General features: G+C 38.4%; 2 protein-coding genes across 2 annotated transcripts in view; one reads left to right on the top strand and one right to left on the bottom strand.

Moving 5' to 3' along the window:
- Nucleotides 1-14,940, top strand: part of LOC139948281 (A disintegrin and metalloproteinase with thrombospondin motifs 10-like) — a 29,486-nt gene extending 14,546 nt beyond the window's left edge. The window contains exons 13-36 of the mRNA XM_071946382.1: nt 143-206; nt 323-432; nt 897-960; nt 1,189-1,298; nt 1,875-1,938; nt 2,167-2,276; nt 2,783-2,849; nt 2,972-3,081; nt 3,709-3,885; nt 4,194-4,370; nt 4,661-4,837; nt 5,278-5,454; nt 5,970-6,039; nt 6,466-6,575; nt 6,822-6,888; nt 7,021-7,093; nt 7,542-7,619; nt 8,313-8,636; nt 9,416-9,566; nt 10,075-10,256; nt 11,648-11,794; nt 12,060-12,257; nt 12,616-12,809; nt 14,025-14,940. Of these exons, the coding sequence (XP_071802483.1) occupies nt 143-206; nt 323-432; nt 897-960; nt 1,189-1,298; nt 1,875-1,938; nt 2,167-2,276; nt 2,783-2,849; nt 2,972-3,081; nt 3,709-3,885; nt 4,194-4,370; nt 4,661-4,837; nt 5,278-5,454; nt 5,970-6,039; nt 6,466-6,575; nt 6,822-6,888; nt 7,021-7,093; nt 7,542-7,619; nt 8,313-8,636; nt 9,416-9,566; nt 10,075-10,256; nt 11,648-11,794; nt 12,060-12,257; nt 12,616-12,809; nt 14,025-14,201 (3,178 nt within the window). The 3' untranslated portion in view covers nt 14,202-14,940. The remainder of the gene's footprint in view (nt 1-142; nt 207-322; nt 433-896; nt 961-1,188; nt 1,299-1,874; nt 1,939-2,166; nt 2,277-2,782; nt 2,850-2,971; nt 3,082-3,708; nt 3,886-4,193; nt 4,371-4,660; nt 4,838-5,277; nt 5,455-5,969; nt 6,040-6,465; nt 6,576-6,821; nt 6,889-7,020; nt 7,094-7,541; nt 7,620-8,312; nt 8,637-9,415; nt 9,567-10,074; nt 10,257-11,647; nt 11,795-12,059; nt 12,258-12,615; nt 12,810-14,024) is intronic.
- A 2,744-nt stretch (nt 14,941-17,684) lies between these two features.
- Nucleotides 17,685-19,365, bottom strand: part of LOC139947987 (putative RNA polymerase II subunit B1 CTD phosphatase RPAP2) — a 97,949-nt gene continuing 96,268 nt past the window's right edge. Inside the window, exon 10 of the transcript XR_011787401.1 lies at nt 17,685-17,757. The gene's annotated coding sequence lies outside the window, so the exon portion shown is untranslated. The remainder of the gene's footprint in view (nt 17,758-19,365) is intronic.

The raw sequence follows: 19,365 nt of genomic DNA, 5'->3' as shown, positions 1-19,365 counted from the left end.
TAACAAACCTGTGAAAATATTAACACAATTGGTCGTCAAAATTGTGAGAGAATAATGGAAGCATAGTAAGAAAGCATAGTAAGGGAACTGCTTTCTATTTTTGAAATGAAGTAATTGTGTCTATTTTTGAACTATCTGACAGTCCACAGAATGGAGGTCAACAGTGTGCTGGAAGTTCCTCTGATACACAGACATGTTTTGTACAGGTAAGCGCAACTCTTCCTCATGTCTCATAACAACAAAACCAAACTTCTCAAAGATTTTTAAACGTAATTGTACACTTCCGTAATGTTTTACTAAAAATTTGATTTTGATTTGACAGGCATGTTTAACTGTTGTGAATGGAGGCTGGACACAATGGCAGTTTGGACCCTGCTCAAGAACGTGCGGTGGTGGACAACAGACTCTTACAAGAACTTGTACAAATCCTGCGTAAGTGTTAAATTTTGAAGTGGTATATTTCCTTGCCTTCCACCTCTAGGAACTCGCGTCGAATCTCGCTAGGGGCACAATGCGAATTGGGTTTTGGGTCACTACTTGAAGGTGTGGGGTTTTCCCCTGGAATATAATTTAAAGTTTTGCTCCCACATCTTTAACTGAAACTTCCTTCCTTGTCTTCTCTCCATGGGGTTTTTGGCTAGTACAGTGATTAAGTTCACTTTTCTAAGAGTTCTTGGCTTCACAACCAGAATAAATGAACTGAAAGTTCAAAAAGTCGAAAACTCAAACCAAACTAGCTTCAGAAATAAGCTTCAGAGTTAAAATGTAATCTGTAAACAATCTCAAAGTATCCTTTAAAATTTATCTGTGGGGTTGGATTCTGAAGAAGGAATCTACTCATTACACATTTATATTTTGAGTGTAATGATAATACTTTTGATTTGTTTGTATTTCAGTCCTCAAAATGGTGGTCAAAATTGTTTTGGTAACACCAATGAAATCGTCACCTGTAATACTCAGGTAAGAGTCAAGCTTTATTCTAAAACTTCACCTTTTGAAATAAATTCAACAAAGAACTAACATCAATTATGTCTTTGTGTGAAATCAGTGCTAAAACAAACGGCACTTACTGAACAAAGAGACATTAGTTACTACAAAATCAAATTGTATCATTTAAAATTGTTGTAATGTGGTTTTGCAAATGTTGGGAGTACTTTCAATAAAATGTTTTGATTTTGTTCTCTCTAGATTTGCCCTACAGTGGTTCATGGTGGATGGAGTGATTGGACCTACAGCGGTTGTTCTAGAACTTGTGGTGGAGGAACTCAAACTCGCTCAAGAACTTGCACAAATCCAACGTAAGTTTCAAACAACTCTAGTTCTAGACTTGATCCAAACTTAAATTTGTTTTCCCCTCATATAAAATAGCAATAACAAGATTTGTTTTTGCATTCTTTGTTGAAAGTAAACTCGTTTGTTGAAAGTTAACTTAAACTTCTCCATTGATTTGTTTATTGGAGCATCATTGCCCTCTACCAGTAACAGATATATCCAATTTGGGTTTTGGGTCACTACTTGAAGGTGTGGGGTTTTCCCCTGGAATATAATTTAAAGTTTTGCTCCCACATCTTTAACTGAAACTTCCTTCCTTGTCTTCTCTCCATGGGGTTTTTGGCTAGTACAGTGATTAAGTTCACTTTTCTAAGAGTTCTTGGCTTCACAACCAGAATAAATGAACTGAAAGTTCAAAAAGTCGAAAACTCAAACCAAACTAGCTTCAGAAATAAGCTTCAGAGTTAAAATGTAATCTGTAAACAATCTCAAAGTATCCTTTAAAATTTATCTGTGGGGTTGGATTCTGAAGAAGGAATCTACTCATTACACATTTATATTTTGAGTGTAATGATAATACTTTTGATTTGTTTGTATTTCAGTCCTCAAAATGGTGGTCAAAATTGTTTTGGTAACACCAATGAAATCGTCACCTGTAATACTCAGGTAAGAGTCAAGCTTTATTCTAAAACTTCACCTTTTGAAATAAATTCAACAAAGAACTAACATCAATTATGTCTTTGTGTGAAATCAGTGCTAAAACAAACGGCACTTACTGAACAAAGAGACATTAGTTACTACAAAATCAAATTGTATCATTTAAAATTGTTGTAATGTGGTTTTGCAAATGTTGGGAGTACTTTCAATAAAATGTTTTGATTTTGTTCTCTCTAGATTTGCCCTACAGTGGTTCATGGTGGATGGAGTGATTGGACCTACAGCGGTTGTTCTAGAACCTGTGGTGGAGGAACTCAAACTCGCTCAAGAACTTGCACAAATCCAACGTAAGTTTCAAACAACTCTAGTTCTAGACTTGATCCAAACTTAAATTTGTTTTCCCCTCATATAAAATAGCAATAACAAGATTTGTTTTTGCATTCTTTGTTGAAAGTAAACTCGTTTGTTGAAAGTTAACTTAAACTTCTCCATTGATTTGTTTATTGGAGCATCATTGCCCTCTACCAGTAACAGATATATCCAATTTGTGTTGTGAAAGAGATAGTTCCCACATGATGTAAATCGGCCATCTTTACAGGCATGGAACACACAGCCATGCGTTTTGCTTGAGAACGACAGGCAGCACGCGCGCATTTCGTAAAACTAGTTGCCTGCTTGGTTAGTAAACAGCGTGGTTGCGTTAGTAAACTGAGCACTTGACGCGCCTGCAAGCCAAAATGCAATTCGCCCGTAAAAATTGCGTCTATTGCAACTTATCTATATGGTAGTTAATTCAAGATGTTTTTACTTCATTAAGTTTTAATAATTTGTTTATCTTTTTGTATTCAAACAGACCTCAGAACGGCGGTTCACAGTGCTCAGGTAGCAGCTTTGACAACAGCATCTCATGCAACACTCAGGTACACAATTAATTCCTTCAAAATCAAACAACAAATATTCTTGTATTTAATGATTCAGATAGCTATGTTGATAGTAACTTAAAGGATAACACTCAGAAATACTTTTGGTCGTTTTTATTTAGGCTTGCCCTGTTGTTGTACATGGCGGATGGACTGACTGGACCTACAGTTCTTGTTCTAGAACCTGTGGCGGTGGAACTCAAACTCGCTCAAGATCATGTAGCAATCCTTTGTAAGTTGTAAAGTACTTTTACTTGATTCAGTTAATCAGATATCATTTCAATCAATCAGAAACTTGATACTTGGATTAAAGCCATTATACACTTTTGGTACAGAAAAAAAAGTTTACAGATTTACAAATAATTTACAGGGTTTACAGAAGGTAATGGTGAAAGACTTCTCTTGAAATATTATTCCATGAAATGCTTTACTTTTTGAGAAAACATTAAAACATTACCAATTCTCGATAGCGAGAATTACGGATTTATTTTAAACACATGTAATAACACAAATTGTTATTTTATAAATAAGTTGTGATACACGAAGTGTGGGACTTGGACAATACTGTTTACCGAAAGTGTCCAATGGCTTTAAATGTTGCAGCAAAATCATGCAATATCTTGTCATTTAAAGCCCTTTGAGTAGAATGAACATCCATAAAATTGAAGTAATATTGTACTAGAATTGCAAAGTTCGTGGGGTCGAATCCTACCCGTGTAATATGCTTGTGTTTTGTTTTCACAGAGCTCGGGAAAGTACCGAGTATATACAGTTCTGACACACATACGTGTGTATGTTAAAACCAAAATGAATAAATCTTGTACTAAATTATAACATTTGTTGTTTATTTGCTCCTCAGTCCACAGAATGGAGGCTCACAGTGCTCAGGAAATACTCAAGAAGTTGGTTTGACATGCAACACTCAAGCTTGCCCAGTTGTTGTACATGGCGGATGGACTGACTGGACCTATAGTGCTTGTTCTACAACTTGTGGTGGCGGAACTCAAACTCGCTCAAGAACCTGCACAAGTCCAACGTAAGTTTATTATCAACTCTATTCATAAAAGTCTGAACAAAAATTCATCATTTGATTCAAGTAAACTTCAACAAAAAATATACCATGCCTAATTTGTGGCAAATGATGTTCTCCCCCCCCCCAAAAAAAAATGCTCTCTTCCTCTTGCACAGAAGTACACCCTCCCCGTCTCAAAATCCTCAAAAGAATTCCTGAGATTTGCAGAACACAATTAAGACACAATCGGGGAGGGGGTACACCATGCCACATATCCAGCACAAAAATAATTGATTAAATACAGTTTCATTATTTCTCTCTTTCTCATATAGACCCCAGAATGGTGGATCACAATGCTCAGGGAATAGTTTTAACAGTGGTCTACAATGCAACACTCAGGCCTGCCCAGTTGTTGTACATGGCGGATGGAGTGACTGGACCTATAGTGACTGTTCAAGAACATGTGGAGGTGGAACTCAAACTCGCTCAAGGTCCTGCACCAATCCAACGTAAGTTTACTGTTGATTCTCTCCGAATAAGTCAAAGGATAGTTCGGGAGGTTGTGCATTCTGCTCTACCAGCCAGGCTTCTGATTAATAATACCCAAGCCTTATCCCTATATGGACTGTGATGGGGGTAACCCTGTTTCAGCCCCATGAGTAGGTGGCAACGGCCCCTGAAAAAAACCAGGATAATTGTAACCCACGCCTTGAAGTGGCCTACAGGCCTTGTGTGTCGGGCAACTTGCATACCAAATGAAACTCAAACTTCAATATTCTTCTGTTGTTCATTTCCACAGACCTCAAAATGGTGGCTCACACTGTTATGGTAGTAACTATGGAAACGGTTTGGCATGTAACACTCAAGCCTGTCCAGTTGTTGTACATGGCGGATGGAGTGATTGGACCTACAGTGATTGTTCTAGAACCTGTGGAAGTGGAACCCAAACTCGCTCTAGATCCTGCACCAATCCAACGTAAGTTTTACTATCAACTCTTTCCATAAAAGTCAAAAGATAACTGAAAGAAGTTCAAGATTTTTGTCTCCCAGCTTTTGATTAAACAAGGTTTCAAGAGTAAATATAAATATGAATAGTTAATTTGCGGGTACAACCATGAGTAAAATCTCTTTTGAAGGAGTGGTGGCTCTAAATAGAGCCGGTTTGGTCTCGACGATTTGAACAGTAAACTCTGCTCGTCTCGACGCTTCGAAACAGTATACTATGCTCGTAGGAGCAGAGTACACTGTTCAAAATGTCGAGACCAAATCGGCTCTTTTCAGAGCCATCACTCCTGTAAAAGAGATTTTCGTAACCAAGTTTACTATTCATATTTATATTTATAGTTACTCTTATTCTCCACACCATGCAAAGCTTCAAACACCATTTAAACAAGGGTTCGTTTATTTCTCTGACAGACCTCAAAATGGTGGCTCACAATGCTCAGGGAATAGTTATGAAAGTAGTTTACAATGCAACACCCAGGCTTGCTCCGTTGTTGTCCATGGTGGATGGAGTGACTGGACCTTTAGTGATTGCTCTACAACGTGTGGAGCTGGAACCCAAACTCGCTCAAGAACTTGCACCAATCCAACGTAAGTTTTAACACACGATCCTGTTTTTAAAGGCACTGGACACTATTGGTAATTACTCAAAATAATTGTTAGCATAAAAACTTACTTGGTAACAAGCAATGGAGAGCTGTTGATAATATAAAACAGTGTGAGAAACGGCTCCCTCCGAAAGTAGCGTAGATTTTGAGAAAGAAGTTATTTTCCACTCAAATATTTGAATTTGATTTCGAGACCTCAGAATTAGATTTTGAGGTCCCGAAATCATGCATCTAGCTGAAAGCACACAACTTTGTGTGACAAGGGTTTTTTCTTCCATTATTATCACGCAACTTCAACGACCAATTGAGTTCAAATTTTCACAGGTTTGTTATGTTGTGCATATGTTGAGATACATCAAGTGAAAAGAATGGTCTTTAACAATTACCAAAGGTGTCCAGTGTCCTTAAATGCTGAAGCTATCTTGAAATACATTTATCGCATACTTTTTCGTTGGCTATATTATAATGATAAATTATTGTTTTGTATTTGTCCCACAGACCTCGAAATGGTGGATCACAGTGCTCAGGAAGCAGTTCAGAAGGCGGGATTCTATGCAATACACACCAGGTATGAACCACTAACCAAAATAACAACAAACTTTGTTCAGTTGCTAACATAATATATCAGTAAGTAATATGATCAAAACTAAAAAGAAAAATTTGAGGCAAACATGTTCGTTGTTTTACCAAAGACCTACATAAAATGATTGAGAAGACTTAATTTGTAGAGTCAGTGTGTGGGAGCCCACCCCCCGGCAAGCACAGCCCCAGCAGGCGCGGTCCCGGTAGACCCACTTAGACCATACACAAGACCCTGATCGAGGATGCAGGAGCCAACAGCAAGGAGGAGCTAACCAGCTGTATGCAGGATAGAGTTCTGTGGCGTGTCGGACATCGAGCCCGACTCACATATGCGACAACTTGGGTCGACTGAGTGAGTAAGTGAGTGAGATTACTTTTTCTTACTGACATTCATTGTTGCTTTTCTATCTAGCCCTGCCCAACGGTTGTAGATGGAGGATGGAGTGACTGGACCTATAGTGATTGTTCTACAACCTGTGGAGCTGGAACTCAAACTCGCTCAAGAAGCTGCACAAACCCATCGTAAGTTTCTGTCAAACAAAACTGCAACCCTATTCTTAGATTGTAAAAGAGTACTTATTTGCGTTTCATAAATAAGAACAAATTTGACGTGAAACCAACGTTTTTTTTTTCAAAACTACTGGTTCTTTTCAGAACCAACCCAACTAATTTAGAGATTACCACTATACATGTATGGTGTTAACATAAACCTTTACTACAATGCAAACTTAACTCTAATTTGTCTTGATTTTACTTTTGTTCTATCAGACCTCAAGGTGGCGGCTCACAATGTCCAGGCAGCAACTTTGAAAATGGAGTATCATGCAATCTACAGGTAAAATGTCAACTTTTCTTTTTCAAAACAAACGTGAAAAACTTTATTTGTGAACATTGCTTCTTATCATGTGATTAGTAATTCGCAGGTTCTTTCAATGATTGTTATTCTTTTTTTTCATTATTCATACAGAGTTGTAGTAGTGGTACGGCTGGTGCTGGAACTATAACTGAACGTGGCACTTTTAATGGAGGACAGTATTCAGGTACTTTTTTTCATAATAAAGAGCTTTAGAACTTAGTTATTACTTTAAATGTACTCACTGGAACTTACATAGTAGTTTTAAATTCAAATAAAGGTACTAATTTTAGATTAAATTACTTTATAAGTTATTTATTACTTTAAATGTACTCACTGGAACTGAACATAGTACTTTCATATTCGGATACTAATTTCAGAATAAAGTACTTTATAAGTTATTCATTACTTTAAATGAACTTACTGGAACTTAACGTGATAGTTTTAATGGGGAACAGGTAAGGTGCTAATTTCAGACTAGTACTTTACAATGTTTTTGCTACTTTAAGTAACTATTCCAAGTGGATGGCTCAATCAATACAAAAATTCACGTATATTGGTATTCAACTTACAACTTTCTTCCTGAAACAAAAGCGCGAACTTGACTTTCTTTGTTTATGTTTTGTTTCTTCTAGAATACGTTGAGTTCTTAACGATTCCTGTTGGCACTACTTCAGTTCTTGTTACCAACCACAACTACCTGACTCATATGGGTATGTATAATCATTCTTATTATTTATGCTAGCTTAAAAATAGTTTGTTAAAAGCAAACAACAGAAAACCAGGATCCAGCTAGACCCTTCGATGGCAAAAAAACAGACACCTCAAAAAATGACACTTCAAGAAAAGCAAGTACATGTACAGAGATACGCTGTTTTGCCATCAAGTGTGAAACGAGACTGAGATAGGACCTATTATGTCTACAGCCATACATAGTATGGTTTTGAAACTTTACATGGGAAGAGCACCCTCATCTTACAAAACAAATAATCTTTTAAAAAAAATATATAAAAGAATTTAGTTTAAAAAAACACACCACAGGATTCACTCAGTGACTGACTTTAAGATAGTACAGTTAATTACGATCTTATAAACTAAAGTAGTAGTTCCATCCTTTTTTCTATACCACCCGCCCAGGTTATAGTTAATAGCAGGACAGTTCTTTTCAGAACTGATAAGTCTCTCCCGAACCCTCGGCTGAACAATCTACTCCGCAGTAGTAGAAAAAAGAAAGACAGTTCTCTAAGAACAAACTCTACCTGGCAAGCACACATGGTGTTACAGTAAACCAATATATTTTGACTTTAAGATGTTAACTTAACCCTGCCTAGACTGATTTATAAAATCAGCAGTTGAAGTATCTACAGAATGACTATATCATACCTTTTTTCCTTTTTCTTCATCAGCCATCAAAGTTGACGACAGTTACGTTCTAGGTTACATCCAAGAGTTGAATCTCCCTTCTCATGGTGAGACACAACAGAACTACCTCGGAATGCTTATTATCTATAACTACTCCAACATGCTTGAGACCATCACTATCTCTGGACCGACAGTAGTAGAACTCAAGATAGCTGTACATGTCATCCTTCACCCTACAGTTTATGGAGAAGAGAAGGCTCTTGCCGACATTGAGTGGGAGTATGAGATTGACTCGCCTACTACGAGTAATACTGGTTCTTATCAATGGATTGGTACTGCTGGAACCTGTAGCGTCACCTGTGGTCTAGGTAGGTAGGGTCAGGGGTCAAGTGGTAAAGGCGCTGGACACTATTGGTAGCTAGGGTCAGGGGTCAAATGGTAAAGGCACTGGACACTATTGGTAGCTAGGGTCAGGGGTCAAATGCTAAAGGCACTGGACACTATTGGTAGCTAGGGTCAGGGGTCAAATGCTAAAGGCACTGGACACTATTGGTAGCTAGGGTCAGGGGTCAAATGCTAAAGGCACTGGACACTATTGGTAGCTAGGGTCAGAGGTCAAATGGTAGCTACTCAAAATAATTGATGAAACTTAACTTGGTAACAAACAATGGGAGAGATGTTGATAGTATAAAACATTGTGATCGTCGGCTCCCTCTGAAGTGACATAGTTTTTGAGAATGAGGTAATTTCCTCACTTAAATAATAAAAGACTTCAGGCTTGAAGCCTTTTATTAGGCACCTGAAAGCCCACAAATTAGTGCAACAAGGGTGTTTTGCTTCTTTCATTATTCTCTTGCGACTTTGATAACCAGTTGAGTACACATTATCACAGATTTGTTCTTTTATAATAATATCAAAGTCTTATATTGCGCATGTATCTACCAAACAAGGTACTCAAGGCAGTTAGTAGAGACAAACTCTCAAAAAGTTAGGTTATGTGTATGTTGGGATAAAGCAAGTGAGAATACTGGTATTTGACATGTACCAAAGGTGTCCGAAGAATTTAAAAGATGAGTGATTGATTTAATAATGCAACAAGTGTATGTTTGTTATCGCAATTTAATTTAATGTTTTTTTTTCTCATCAGGGGAAACTGTTGACGTATTGGTTTGTGCTGAGATGGTCGATGATAATAGATTCAACTTAGTAGATGACATTCATTGCAGTGGTCTCAGCCAATCCACACCAAATGTTTATACTTGTTACCAAGGCGACTGTCCAGACTTAGACGAGGCACGGTAAGATACAGCCTTCAAAATTTCACTAAAACTCCCAGCCAAAGTTACAAACAAACTGAAAATGAAACAAGATCAACCGATTGACCTAAACGGATAGTTTTTTGGGATTTGGAGGATGCCTTCTCAACAACTTAAGTTTGGATATACTATTAGGTTAAAGTGATAAAAAATGTTGTAAAATGCAAGTCTCCTTGCTAGTCCAAACGTTAAGACCGATTCAAGAACTGACTCGGCGGTAGCGCAGTTATTTACAATCCTAAAAGCTAAAGTAGTAGTCCCAGCCATTTTTCTACACCTTCCGCCGGGGTAGTTAAAAAGCAGGACAGTTCTTTTCAGAACTGAGAAGTCTCCCGAACATCCGATAAATCTACTCTGCAGTAATAAAATAAAGAAAGACAGTTCTCTAACGACCAAGTTCTATCTGGCAAGTAGATACACACATGGTGTTACCGCAAACCAAATATATAACATTCTATACTTACCTTCATTGCTATTTCTCTTTGTGCAGTTGGTTTGTTGGTAATTACGACTGTGAAGGGCTGTGTGGACAAGCTTCAGCACCTCGTAGTGTGTTCTGTGTCGCTACGACAGGAGACCAAAAAGATCAAGTTGTAGATGAAGCTCAATGTGAAGGGGATGTCAAACCATCCGAGACTGTCGAGTGTGAGAATCTACCATCCTGTCAATCAGGTAAATATAACATTTCGATTTACGGTTGAACAAAAGAAAAATATACTACAGGGGGATGAACCTCCAGATTAGCGTACAGGTGCTATACCAACTAGCCCTATGTGCAGGCGCTCTACCAACTAGCCCTATGTACAGGCGCTATACCAACTAGCCATAGGTACAGGCGCCATACCAACTAGCCATAGGTACAGGCGCTATACCAACTAGCCCTATGTACAGGCGCTATACCAACTAGCCCTTTTGTACAGGCGCTCTACCAACTAGCCCTATGTACAGGCGCTCTACCAACTAGCCCTATGTGCAGGCGCTCTACCAACTAGCCCTATGTACAGGCGCTCTACCAACTAGCCCTATGTACAGGCGCTCTACCAACTAGCCCTATGTGCAGGCGCTCTACCAACTAGCCCTATGTACAGGTGCTCTACCAACTAGCCCTATGTGCAGGCGCTCTACCAACTAGCCCTATGTACAGGTGCTCTACCAACTAGCCCTATGTACAGGCGCTCTACCAACTAGCCCTATGTGCAGGCGCTCTACCAACTAGTCCTACTTTGGCGATCTGCCTATTTTGTCAACAACTTTTTCAGGGGTGCCAGTCGGAAGCCATGGAACACACCTAAGCTTTTGTAAAACCTGGGATTCAGTAGCCAGGGGATCACTTAAAGGGGGATGCAACTTTTATTTATGGGTAAATAAATCAGCATGTGAAATATGACAATCAATTGTCGAAATGACCATCATCATCATCATCATCATTCTCTGAATCCATCATGGGGGCAAAGGGCCACCCAAACAATGCGCTCTGATGTGGATTGCCACAACTGCCGTGCCCGAGATGACAGTCCCAACCCTAAACACATCTACAGGTGCTGTGCAATAAACTAGCAATCGGCCTATAACAATCCAGATCATATTCATGTTGCAACTACTAAGTCTTTTTTTCAATGATTCAATTGGCATAGCAAGGAGAATCCCAATCTACTTCTCACAAGCTCTGCCAATACGAAAATGTTTTAATGTCAAATTTCTTGTGGGGTGTCGTGGCCGAGTTAATGAGAGCACCGAACTCGAGCTCTGGAGCTTCTGTTCAGCAGAGTGTGGGTTCGAATCCCGGTTGTGACACTTGTGTCCCTGAGCAAGACACTTAACTTTAATTGCGGTTCTCCACCTAGGGGTACATGGGTACCTGTGAGGGCAGAGATGGTTCTTGTGATTGGTTTAGCTCAGTAGCGCAAATGATTGTCGCACAGGCTGTATACTCTACAGGGAGCTGAGATGGTTTAAGGCCCAGTGACCAGGGGTTATAATGTTGGAAGCGCTTTGAGAAACCCCCCAGGTGTGAAAGGCTCCATATAAAATTTGGCTATTATCATTGTTATAATTTCTTACAGAATGCAACAAGGTGGTGACATCAGAAGGTGCCGTTAGTCTGAACTCCCCGACTGGAGGGGAACTTTGTGGTTATAGCATAGTGGCTGAACCCGGTAAAGTCATTAATCTACAGATTGTAAATTACAAAATCAACTGTCCAGGGGAAGGTATGTATTATAAATGCTCAGATTCAGTTATACCCCCCCCTTCCAAAACATGATCAAAGTGTATAACAAAGAAAAGGATAAATTAAATCTAGCTAGAACAAATCATTAATCTTCTTTTTAGGGAACAGATCAGTTTTAAGATTTTTTCTTAAAAGTAAAAACACAAGAACATTTACGGACATTACTTGGGCGATTGTTCTAAAGTTCAGCAGCAGAGTGTGAGAAGGCTTACACTTATAATTTTTTATGGTTATTTTTTTGACAGGTCAATCTCCGTATTCATCTGATGAGAAGTTAGTCATTAAGGATTCCTACGCTACAGAAATCTTTGTGTGTGACTTGCAGCGTGGTGAGACTATCATTTCTAGTTCCAACGTCATACAGATCGAACATTCAACGCTTTACCCTGGTCATGGATACCAAGTCATCTATAGCTTTGTAGATGCTGAAACTCCAGCCTCAAGTAAGTTGTTAGTTTCTTGAAGATAACTTTTTAAATAATGGAATAAGGGGATAGCAACTGGATTGAGCTGAAGGCGAGGGCTCCTATCGCAGGGCCAACGACCCTGCAAGGTTTTAAACAACAGTTTAAGACCGAGTCACTACTCTTTTATTCCCATTCATAAATGCCTTTTTGGTTAAAAGGCGTAATAAACTAAGAAACTCTGTAAAACCAAAAAAGACAGTTCTCTAAAGAACAAACTCTACCTGGCAAGTAGATACACACATGGTGTTACCATAAACCAAATATATATTGATACCTCACCATGCACTGCCTCGAATTCTATAAACATCTCTCCTCTTTGTGTCTTATTTTGTAGGTTGTGACGCAGTCTTTACATCCGATTATGGTGTTGTTCAAAGTCCCAACTATCCAAGTGTCTACCCCAGTAATACTATATGCCATACGGATATCATCGCTCCGGCTGATATGACCATTCAACTCAACATTAATGCCTTCAATTTGTTCCCGATATGTTCCTCAAGGTATCCGTCCCGCTATGACTATTTACAGGTAAGTTTTCCTTTGACTACCATCAGGGACAAATTTCACAGAGATCGTTAAAGCCATTGGACCCTTTCGGTACAGAAAAAAAAAAAAAAGTTCACAGATTTACAAATAACTTACAGGGTTTAAAGAAGGTAATGGTGAAAGACTTCTCTTGAAATATTATTCCATGAAATGCTTTACTTTTTGAGAAAACAGTAAAACAATATCAATTCTCGTTAACGAGAATTACAGATTTATTGTAAACACATGTCATGACACGGCGAAATGTGCGGAAACAAGGGTGGGTTTTCCCGTTATTTTCTCCCGACTCCGATGACCGATTAAGCCCAAATTTTCACAGGTTTGTTATTTGATATAGAAGTTGTGATACACGAAGTGTGGGCCTTGGACAATACTGTTTACCGAAAGGGTCCAATGGCTTTAAGCAGAAAATACTGCTTGAGAAATTCCTTTGCTAAGCAAAATTGTTGTTGGGCAATAGCCACAAAAATGCAAACTTTATGTAATTTGGCTGGTAACCTGATTCTGCTAGAACATTTTAAGTCTAATTTCAAGACACATCTTTTTGTTAAGTAACTTGTATTTTTCATTGTATGCATTTTGTAGTCTCTCTGTATTTTCTGTAATTTGTGTATTCCCATAGTCCTGGTTTCACTCTTTCACTTTCCAAGAGCGCTTTGAGACTTAATTTAAATTTTGCGCTATGTAAAAACTGTTATGTAAAAACCTTTTTTACTATTATAAATGTTTATAGTTCATCCCCAAAAACATGCACTGGGGAAAAAAGCTTCCACACCGATGCCCTAAATTCTGGAACATGTTACCATACAGCATCTGCCACTCTAGCTCACTAGCAGTATTCAAGAAACTTCTAAAAAAAAACAACACTTGTTTAATTGATTTGTTTGCTTATCTTGTTTATTTCTTTGCTTGTTGTTATTGTGTGTAAAGTGCTGTGGTACTTCCCTTAATTTTAGTCTATATAAATACCTTGTACTCAGATTCGAACTGCCTCTAGCTACCGGGCAACCTCGGTAGTCTAGTTGGTAAGACACTGCTCTAGAATTGCAAGTGTCGTTGGTTCGAATCCCACCCAAGTAACATGCCTGTGATATTTTTTCACAGGACTCGGGAAAGTACTGAGTATACAGTGCTAACACACATCGGTGTATGGGTAAAAAACAAAATTAAGATTATTATTATTTGTTATTGTTTCAGATACGATATTATGGAGAGGGTCGACAGACGTGGTTATGTGGTCAAGTTTACACCCCAGCATCTGCAGTCAGTATATCATCATCTAATGCTGTTCATTTAACCTTCAGAAGTGACCGCTTTGCGTCAGCTAGAGGCTTCCACCTCAGTTATAATTTTGTTCCCAAAAATACCCTCTAACAAGAAATCATTTTTTATAATTACTAAAAAATGACAAGATTTGATTAGATTTCAAATCCCACAAATTGAAATATGTAACTAGAGTCTAAATATCTCCTTATTCAACTTTTGTTTTAAACTTGTTTTGGGGGGTGAAACCCTAATATAAATAAACCCAGTCAGTTTTCCTTGTGGTCTGTTACTTGGTTTGTAGTTTGTGTAAACTTTTTGTAACTAATTAGAACCCTTGTTACCCTTTTTTACAAAGACTTTTATTTTCACAGAAAGTCTCTTTAAAATTTTTGGCAAAAATATTGTATAATGATATGCTTAATTTTACATACCTTTTTATTGGCCCAGACATTAAATTTTAATAAAATGAAAACTATATGAAATGTTTTCATTGTTTAGAAATAAATTTTATAAATGTATTAGTTTTTCCTCTTGTATTCACTGTGATATAATCCCTCACAATTTTGCTTTAATAAAACAAAATTAGACTTTTTAGAAAACCCCAACACGTTATTCACAACTTACTTCCATTATTCTCTACCTCGAAACAAGATACCAAATGAACTATGTCTTCGGCGATATTTGTTATGGAGAAATATATGTTATTTAAGACTTCATTTTATGAAGACTGTTTCTACATTTAAGAATAATATTTTGTAAACATTATTTCATTATGTAAATGATGACTTCGAATAAGAGCAGGCTGGTCCTGTTTTTGTTAATTTATTTATCATAAAATAAAGTGTTATTTCAGTCAATCATCTGTGTTTACTGAGATCATTTTTTGGATTCGCTCTGCTTGTTTGATTCGTAATGTCTACATCGCGGAGTTCAATAAATATTATTTGTGATGATAATTTCAGCACTACTGTGTTTAAAAAAAAAAAAAAACTTTAAACCTTTGAAATGGCTGCCGAATAAAAAATATATGATGCTGGCGGGAAAAGGTTTAGATGTATGGATAGCTTATGAACTCAACTTAAAGGCAGTGGACACTATTGGTAATTGCCAAAAACTAGCTTTCACAGTTGGCGTATCTGAACATATGCATAAATAACAAACATGTGAAAATTTGAGCTCAATCGGTCATCAAAGTTGCGAGATAATAATGAAAGGAAAAACAACCTAGTCACCTCAAGTTTTAAATCTGAGGTCGCGAAATCAAATTCGTGGAAAATTACTTCTTTCTCGAAAACTATGGCACTTCAGAAGGAGCCGTTTCTCACAATGTTTTATACCATCAACTTCTCCCCATTACCCGTCACCAATATAGGTTTTATGCTAACAATTATTTTGAGTAATTACCAATAGTGTTCACTGCCTTTAAAAGTCCGAAAAAATTAATGCTTGGATGAGCGCTGCTCACTGAAGAATAAGTAGTCGACATTTTGGAGTGAACTTTTTAAGCTTCAAAGGACTTACCTCTCACAAATTTGAATGCTAACTCCTGCGCAACCTAGTTGTCATACCCTTTACCAAAATGAGCAGTGGTCACCACCAAATCACGAACTGTTTTCAAACTTTTTGGTGTCATATGAAAGTCGAGTCTACAAGCTACCCATGCATCTTTCCCCCCAGAATCATATACTTTTTATTCAGTAGCCATTTCAAAGGTTTTTTTTTTTTTTTTTTTTTTTTGGAGACACCCTGTCCATCGCAGAGTTTAAGAAAATATTATTTATGATTGTAAGTTCAGCACTATAGAGCTCAGATAAGACGTATTTTCCTAACAAAAGACTTCATCACAGAATGCCAGAAAAAAAAGTACAGCAGTTTGCATTTAATTTATGCAAAGTAGCGCATAATGACTCCAGTACAGCCATCGTGTTATGAAAAGTCGACTTTTATTAGGGTTGGGATTTTCTGCATGGGTTCCGAATCGGGTATTGGTTTGTGAAGGACTAATACACTTGGTCAATTCTGGGCTTTTGAGTGCCGTATTTTGTTATTAAATAAAAACACAAAACGGACAAGTAGCATGCAGCGCTGCATTTTTATATTTAACGACTTGCAATATATTTCAGCATCGGGGTTTAAGCTTGAATGGGAAGTACGCACGCATGGACTACCCTCCAATAATACATAAACACGCCTGAGTTTGTACCACGCATGATAGAGCTTGCAGGATCTACGCTCAAAATGGCCAGAAAGTTAGAATATCTCAAGTTTTTCTGTCGGCTTTGTTTCCAAGCTTCATCGAGCTTAGAGCATCATTAAGATCCGACAACGTTGTCATCATGGTGTAATGAAGTATCAACAAAATATGCGTGGTTGGGCGGGGCATAGATATAGGAGGGGGTACGGGTGCGACTTTAATCTTATGTGTAAAAGGAATATTTAGATGAATTCGCTGTTCTCTACTTGCCATCTAACCCTTTTCAAACCCCTCTACCTAAAATACCGCCATCCCAAACCCTCCATTAAAGCCATTATACACTGTCGGTAAACAGTATTGTCCAAGTCCCACACTTTGTGTATCACAACTTCTATAGAAAATAACAAACCTGTGAAAATGTAGGCTCAATCGGTCATCGGAGTCGGGAGAAAATAACGGGAAAACACACTCTTGTTTTTCTCAAAAAGTAAAGCATTTCATGGAATAATATTTCAAAAGAAGTCTTTCACCATTACCTTCTGTAAACCTTTTAAGTTATTTATAAATCTGTGAACTTTTGTTCTTCTTTTCCGTACCGAAAGTGTATAATGGCTTTAAAAGCCCACTCCACCCGAATCACAATAACGCCCTAATCACATCCGTAGTACACACCAACTCATCCCCATCTCCGCACCCCAAACTCTTACTTCCCAATCTCTGCACCCTAAAAAACAATCGAGACCACTTCACCTCAAACCCATCCCGACCCTATAGGCATACCCCCAGACTCCCTTCAGTGTCTGCGTCCCGCTGAATTCTTCCGAACCCCTAAACCCATCCCGACCCTACCCCAAACCCCATCTCCATCTTCACGATACACCCGTCCCGATCCTACCCCAAACCCCATCTCCATCTTCACGATACACCCGTCCCGACCCTACCCCAAACCCCATCTCCATCTTCACGATACACCCGTCCCGACCCTACCCCAAACCCCATCTCCATCTTCACGATACACCCGTCCCGACCCTACCCCAAACCCCATCTCCATCTTCACGATACACCCGTCCCGACCCTACCCCAAACCCCATCTCCATCTTCATGATACACCCGTCCCGACCCTACCCCAAACCCCATCTCCATCTTCACGATACACCTCCCTTGTCAACTAGGGATCACACTTGAATGATGGTTTCAAACATTTATAACTTTCAAACTTTATTACAATTCTCCTGAAGATGAGCAGAGTATACTGCTCGAAACGTCGAGACCAAACCGGCTCTTTTCAGAGCCAACACTCACACAAAAGAGATTTACACATGGTTGTACCCACAAGTTTACTATGTATTTATAGTTTCTTCTTCTTTAATACTTGCTTGTGAAATTGTCAAATCTTACCTTGGATTTACTTTTGGTGGGTTTATTCGTTCCAACTGCAATATTACACTAAGGTTTCAGGATCTCGTTTCACTGCCAACGAAATCAAGACAAACGAAATAAAACTTAAAACTTTAAACTATAACTTGTGAAATGTAAAACTAGAACTCAACAAAGAATCACCCATTTAAGACTGCCGGTCTTGTCACTTAAAAAAAAAGGAACAAAGCTTTATTTTCAGACATGTTTTCAGAGACGAAAACAACGCTCAGAGAAACCTTCGCAAATATTGCTGGGTATTTTTTCAATTTTTTTTAATTCAAAAATAAAGAAGCCCTCTTTAGGTAAAACAAACTTCAGTTCGTGCGCGTGTAGGAATTAACTCAAACATAAACAATCAATAAATAGTGATTATTATGTTTAAGTATAATTGTTGACCGGAAATTCTGGTTGTAAAGAAGTTACTTGTTCTTCCTGAGGGATGTTTTGACGGAGTGTGTGCTCGCGTGTCGGCAGCCGTGAGACACCGGTTGCTACCGACCGGTTGGTACCGACCTGTCACAGTGCCCAATGAATGCCGACCTACCCAGGGCTATTTGACGCGCCACTGCCCTCCACAGCGGCTCCGTTCGTATACCCCAACTTGGCAGAGAGAGAGATGTATACTCGTAAGAATACGCAATCGATTTCCAACAACAAAACAAAGCAATAACAACTGGACGTACCAATGACCTTCTTGTTATTATTCAGCGGAGAAACGACTCGACTTCGGCGGGTTGGAGAGAGGCTCGTAACCCCCCCCCCCCCCCGCTTGAGCCTCGCGAGCATTGTGTCAAATTGGAACACGTGTGCAGGATACGTCAATTAAATTCGGACTGCCTCAACACGAGCACATCTTCTACTGTAACTTCTATCTCTGCTAGGTTTGTATTGATAGAAGACAATAACCAGTTGAATTGGGTAGTTCCGAGGCTAGAAATACCCCATGTACTTGTCTTTTTTACTCGAGCATGTTTTGAAGGTCAGAGTGTGGTATAGATATAATATGAAAAAGGCGTATAATACCATGACTGTCTATAATATAAATTTTGTTAGTTTAATCAAATAATACTTCCAGATGGACGTGTATTCCAATAATTAGATCAATTTGAATGAAAGATGTTAAAATACATAGTGATGTGTAAATGATGAAAATGCTACGAGTGGGAGAAATTTGAATGCAGTTTAAGTGGCTGGTCGGGTAAAAGAAGGCCCAGCAAACTTCAAGGGTCGACAAACTAGTTGGAATGATTGTTTAACTTCATTATGGACACACATTGCGAATCATTCAATATTTCGAGTGGACTTTCGAAAAGCATTCGAACAGTTTATTATTCTGTTAGTCAGATTGGTTGTTTGCAGTTTTAATTATCCTGGTTTTTAATTAATTCTGACTTGATTGTCTGATCATTAAATAGACGTGGACACTATTGGTAATTACTCAAAATAGTTATATTAGCATAAAACTTTACTTGTCAACAAATATTGGAGAGCTGCTGATAGTTGAGCTGCAAAACGTTGTGAGAAACGGCTCCCTCTGAAGTAAACGTAGTTCACGAGAAAGAAGTTATTTTCCACGAATTTGATTTCGAAACCTCAGGATTGGATTTTGAGGTCTCGAAATCAAGCATCTGAAAGCACCCAACTTCGCGTGACAAGGGT

Source organism: Asterias amurensis, chromosome 15, assembly GCF_032118995.1.
Source record: "Asterias amurensis chromosome 15, ASM3211899v1".
Taxonomy (NCBI): domain Eukaryota; kingdom Metazoa; phylum Echinodermata; class Asteroidea; order Forcipulatida; family Asteriidae; genus Asterias; species Asterias amurensis.
Note: the sequence above shows the minus strand (reverse complement) of the source record. Positions and strands in the feature narration are given on the sequence as shown.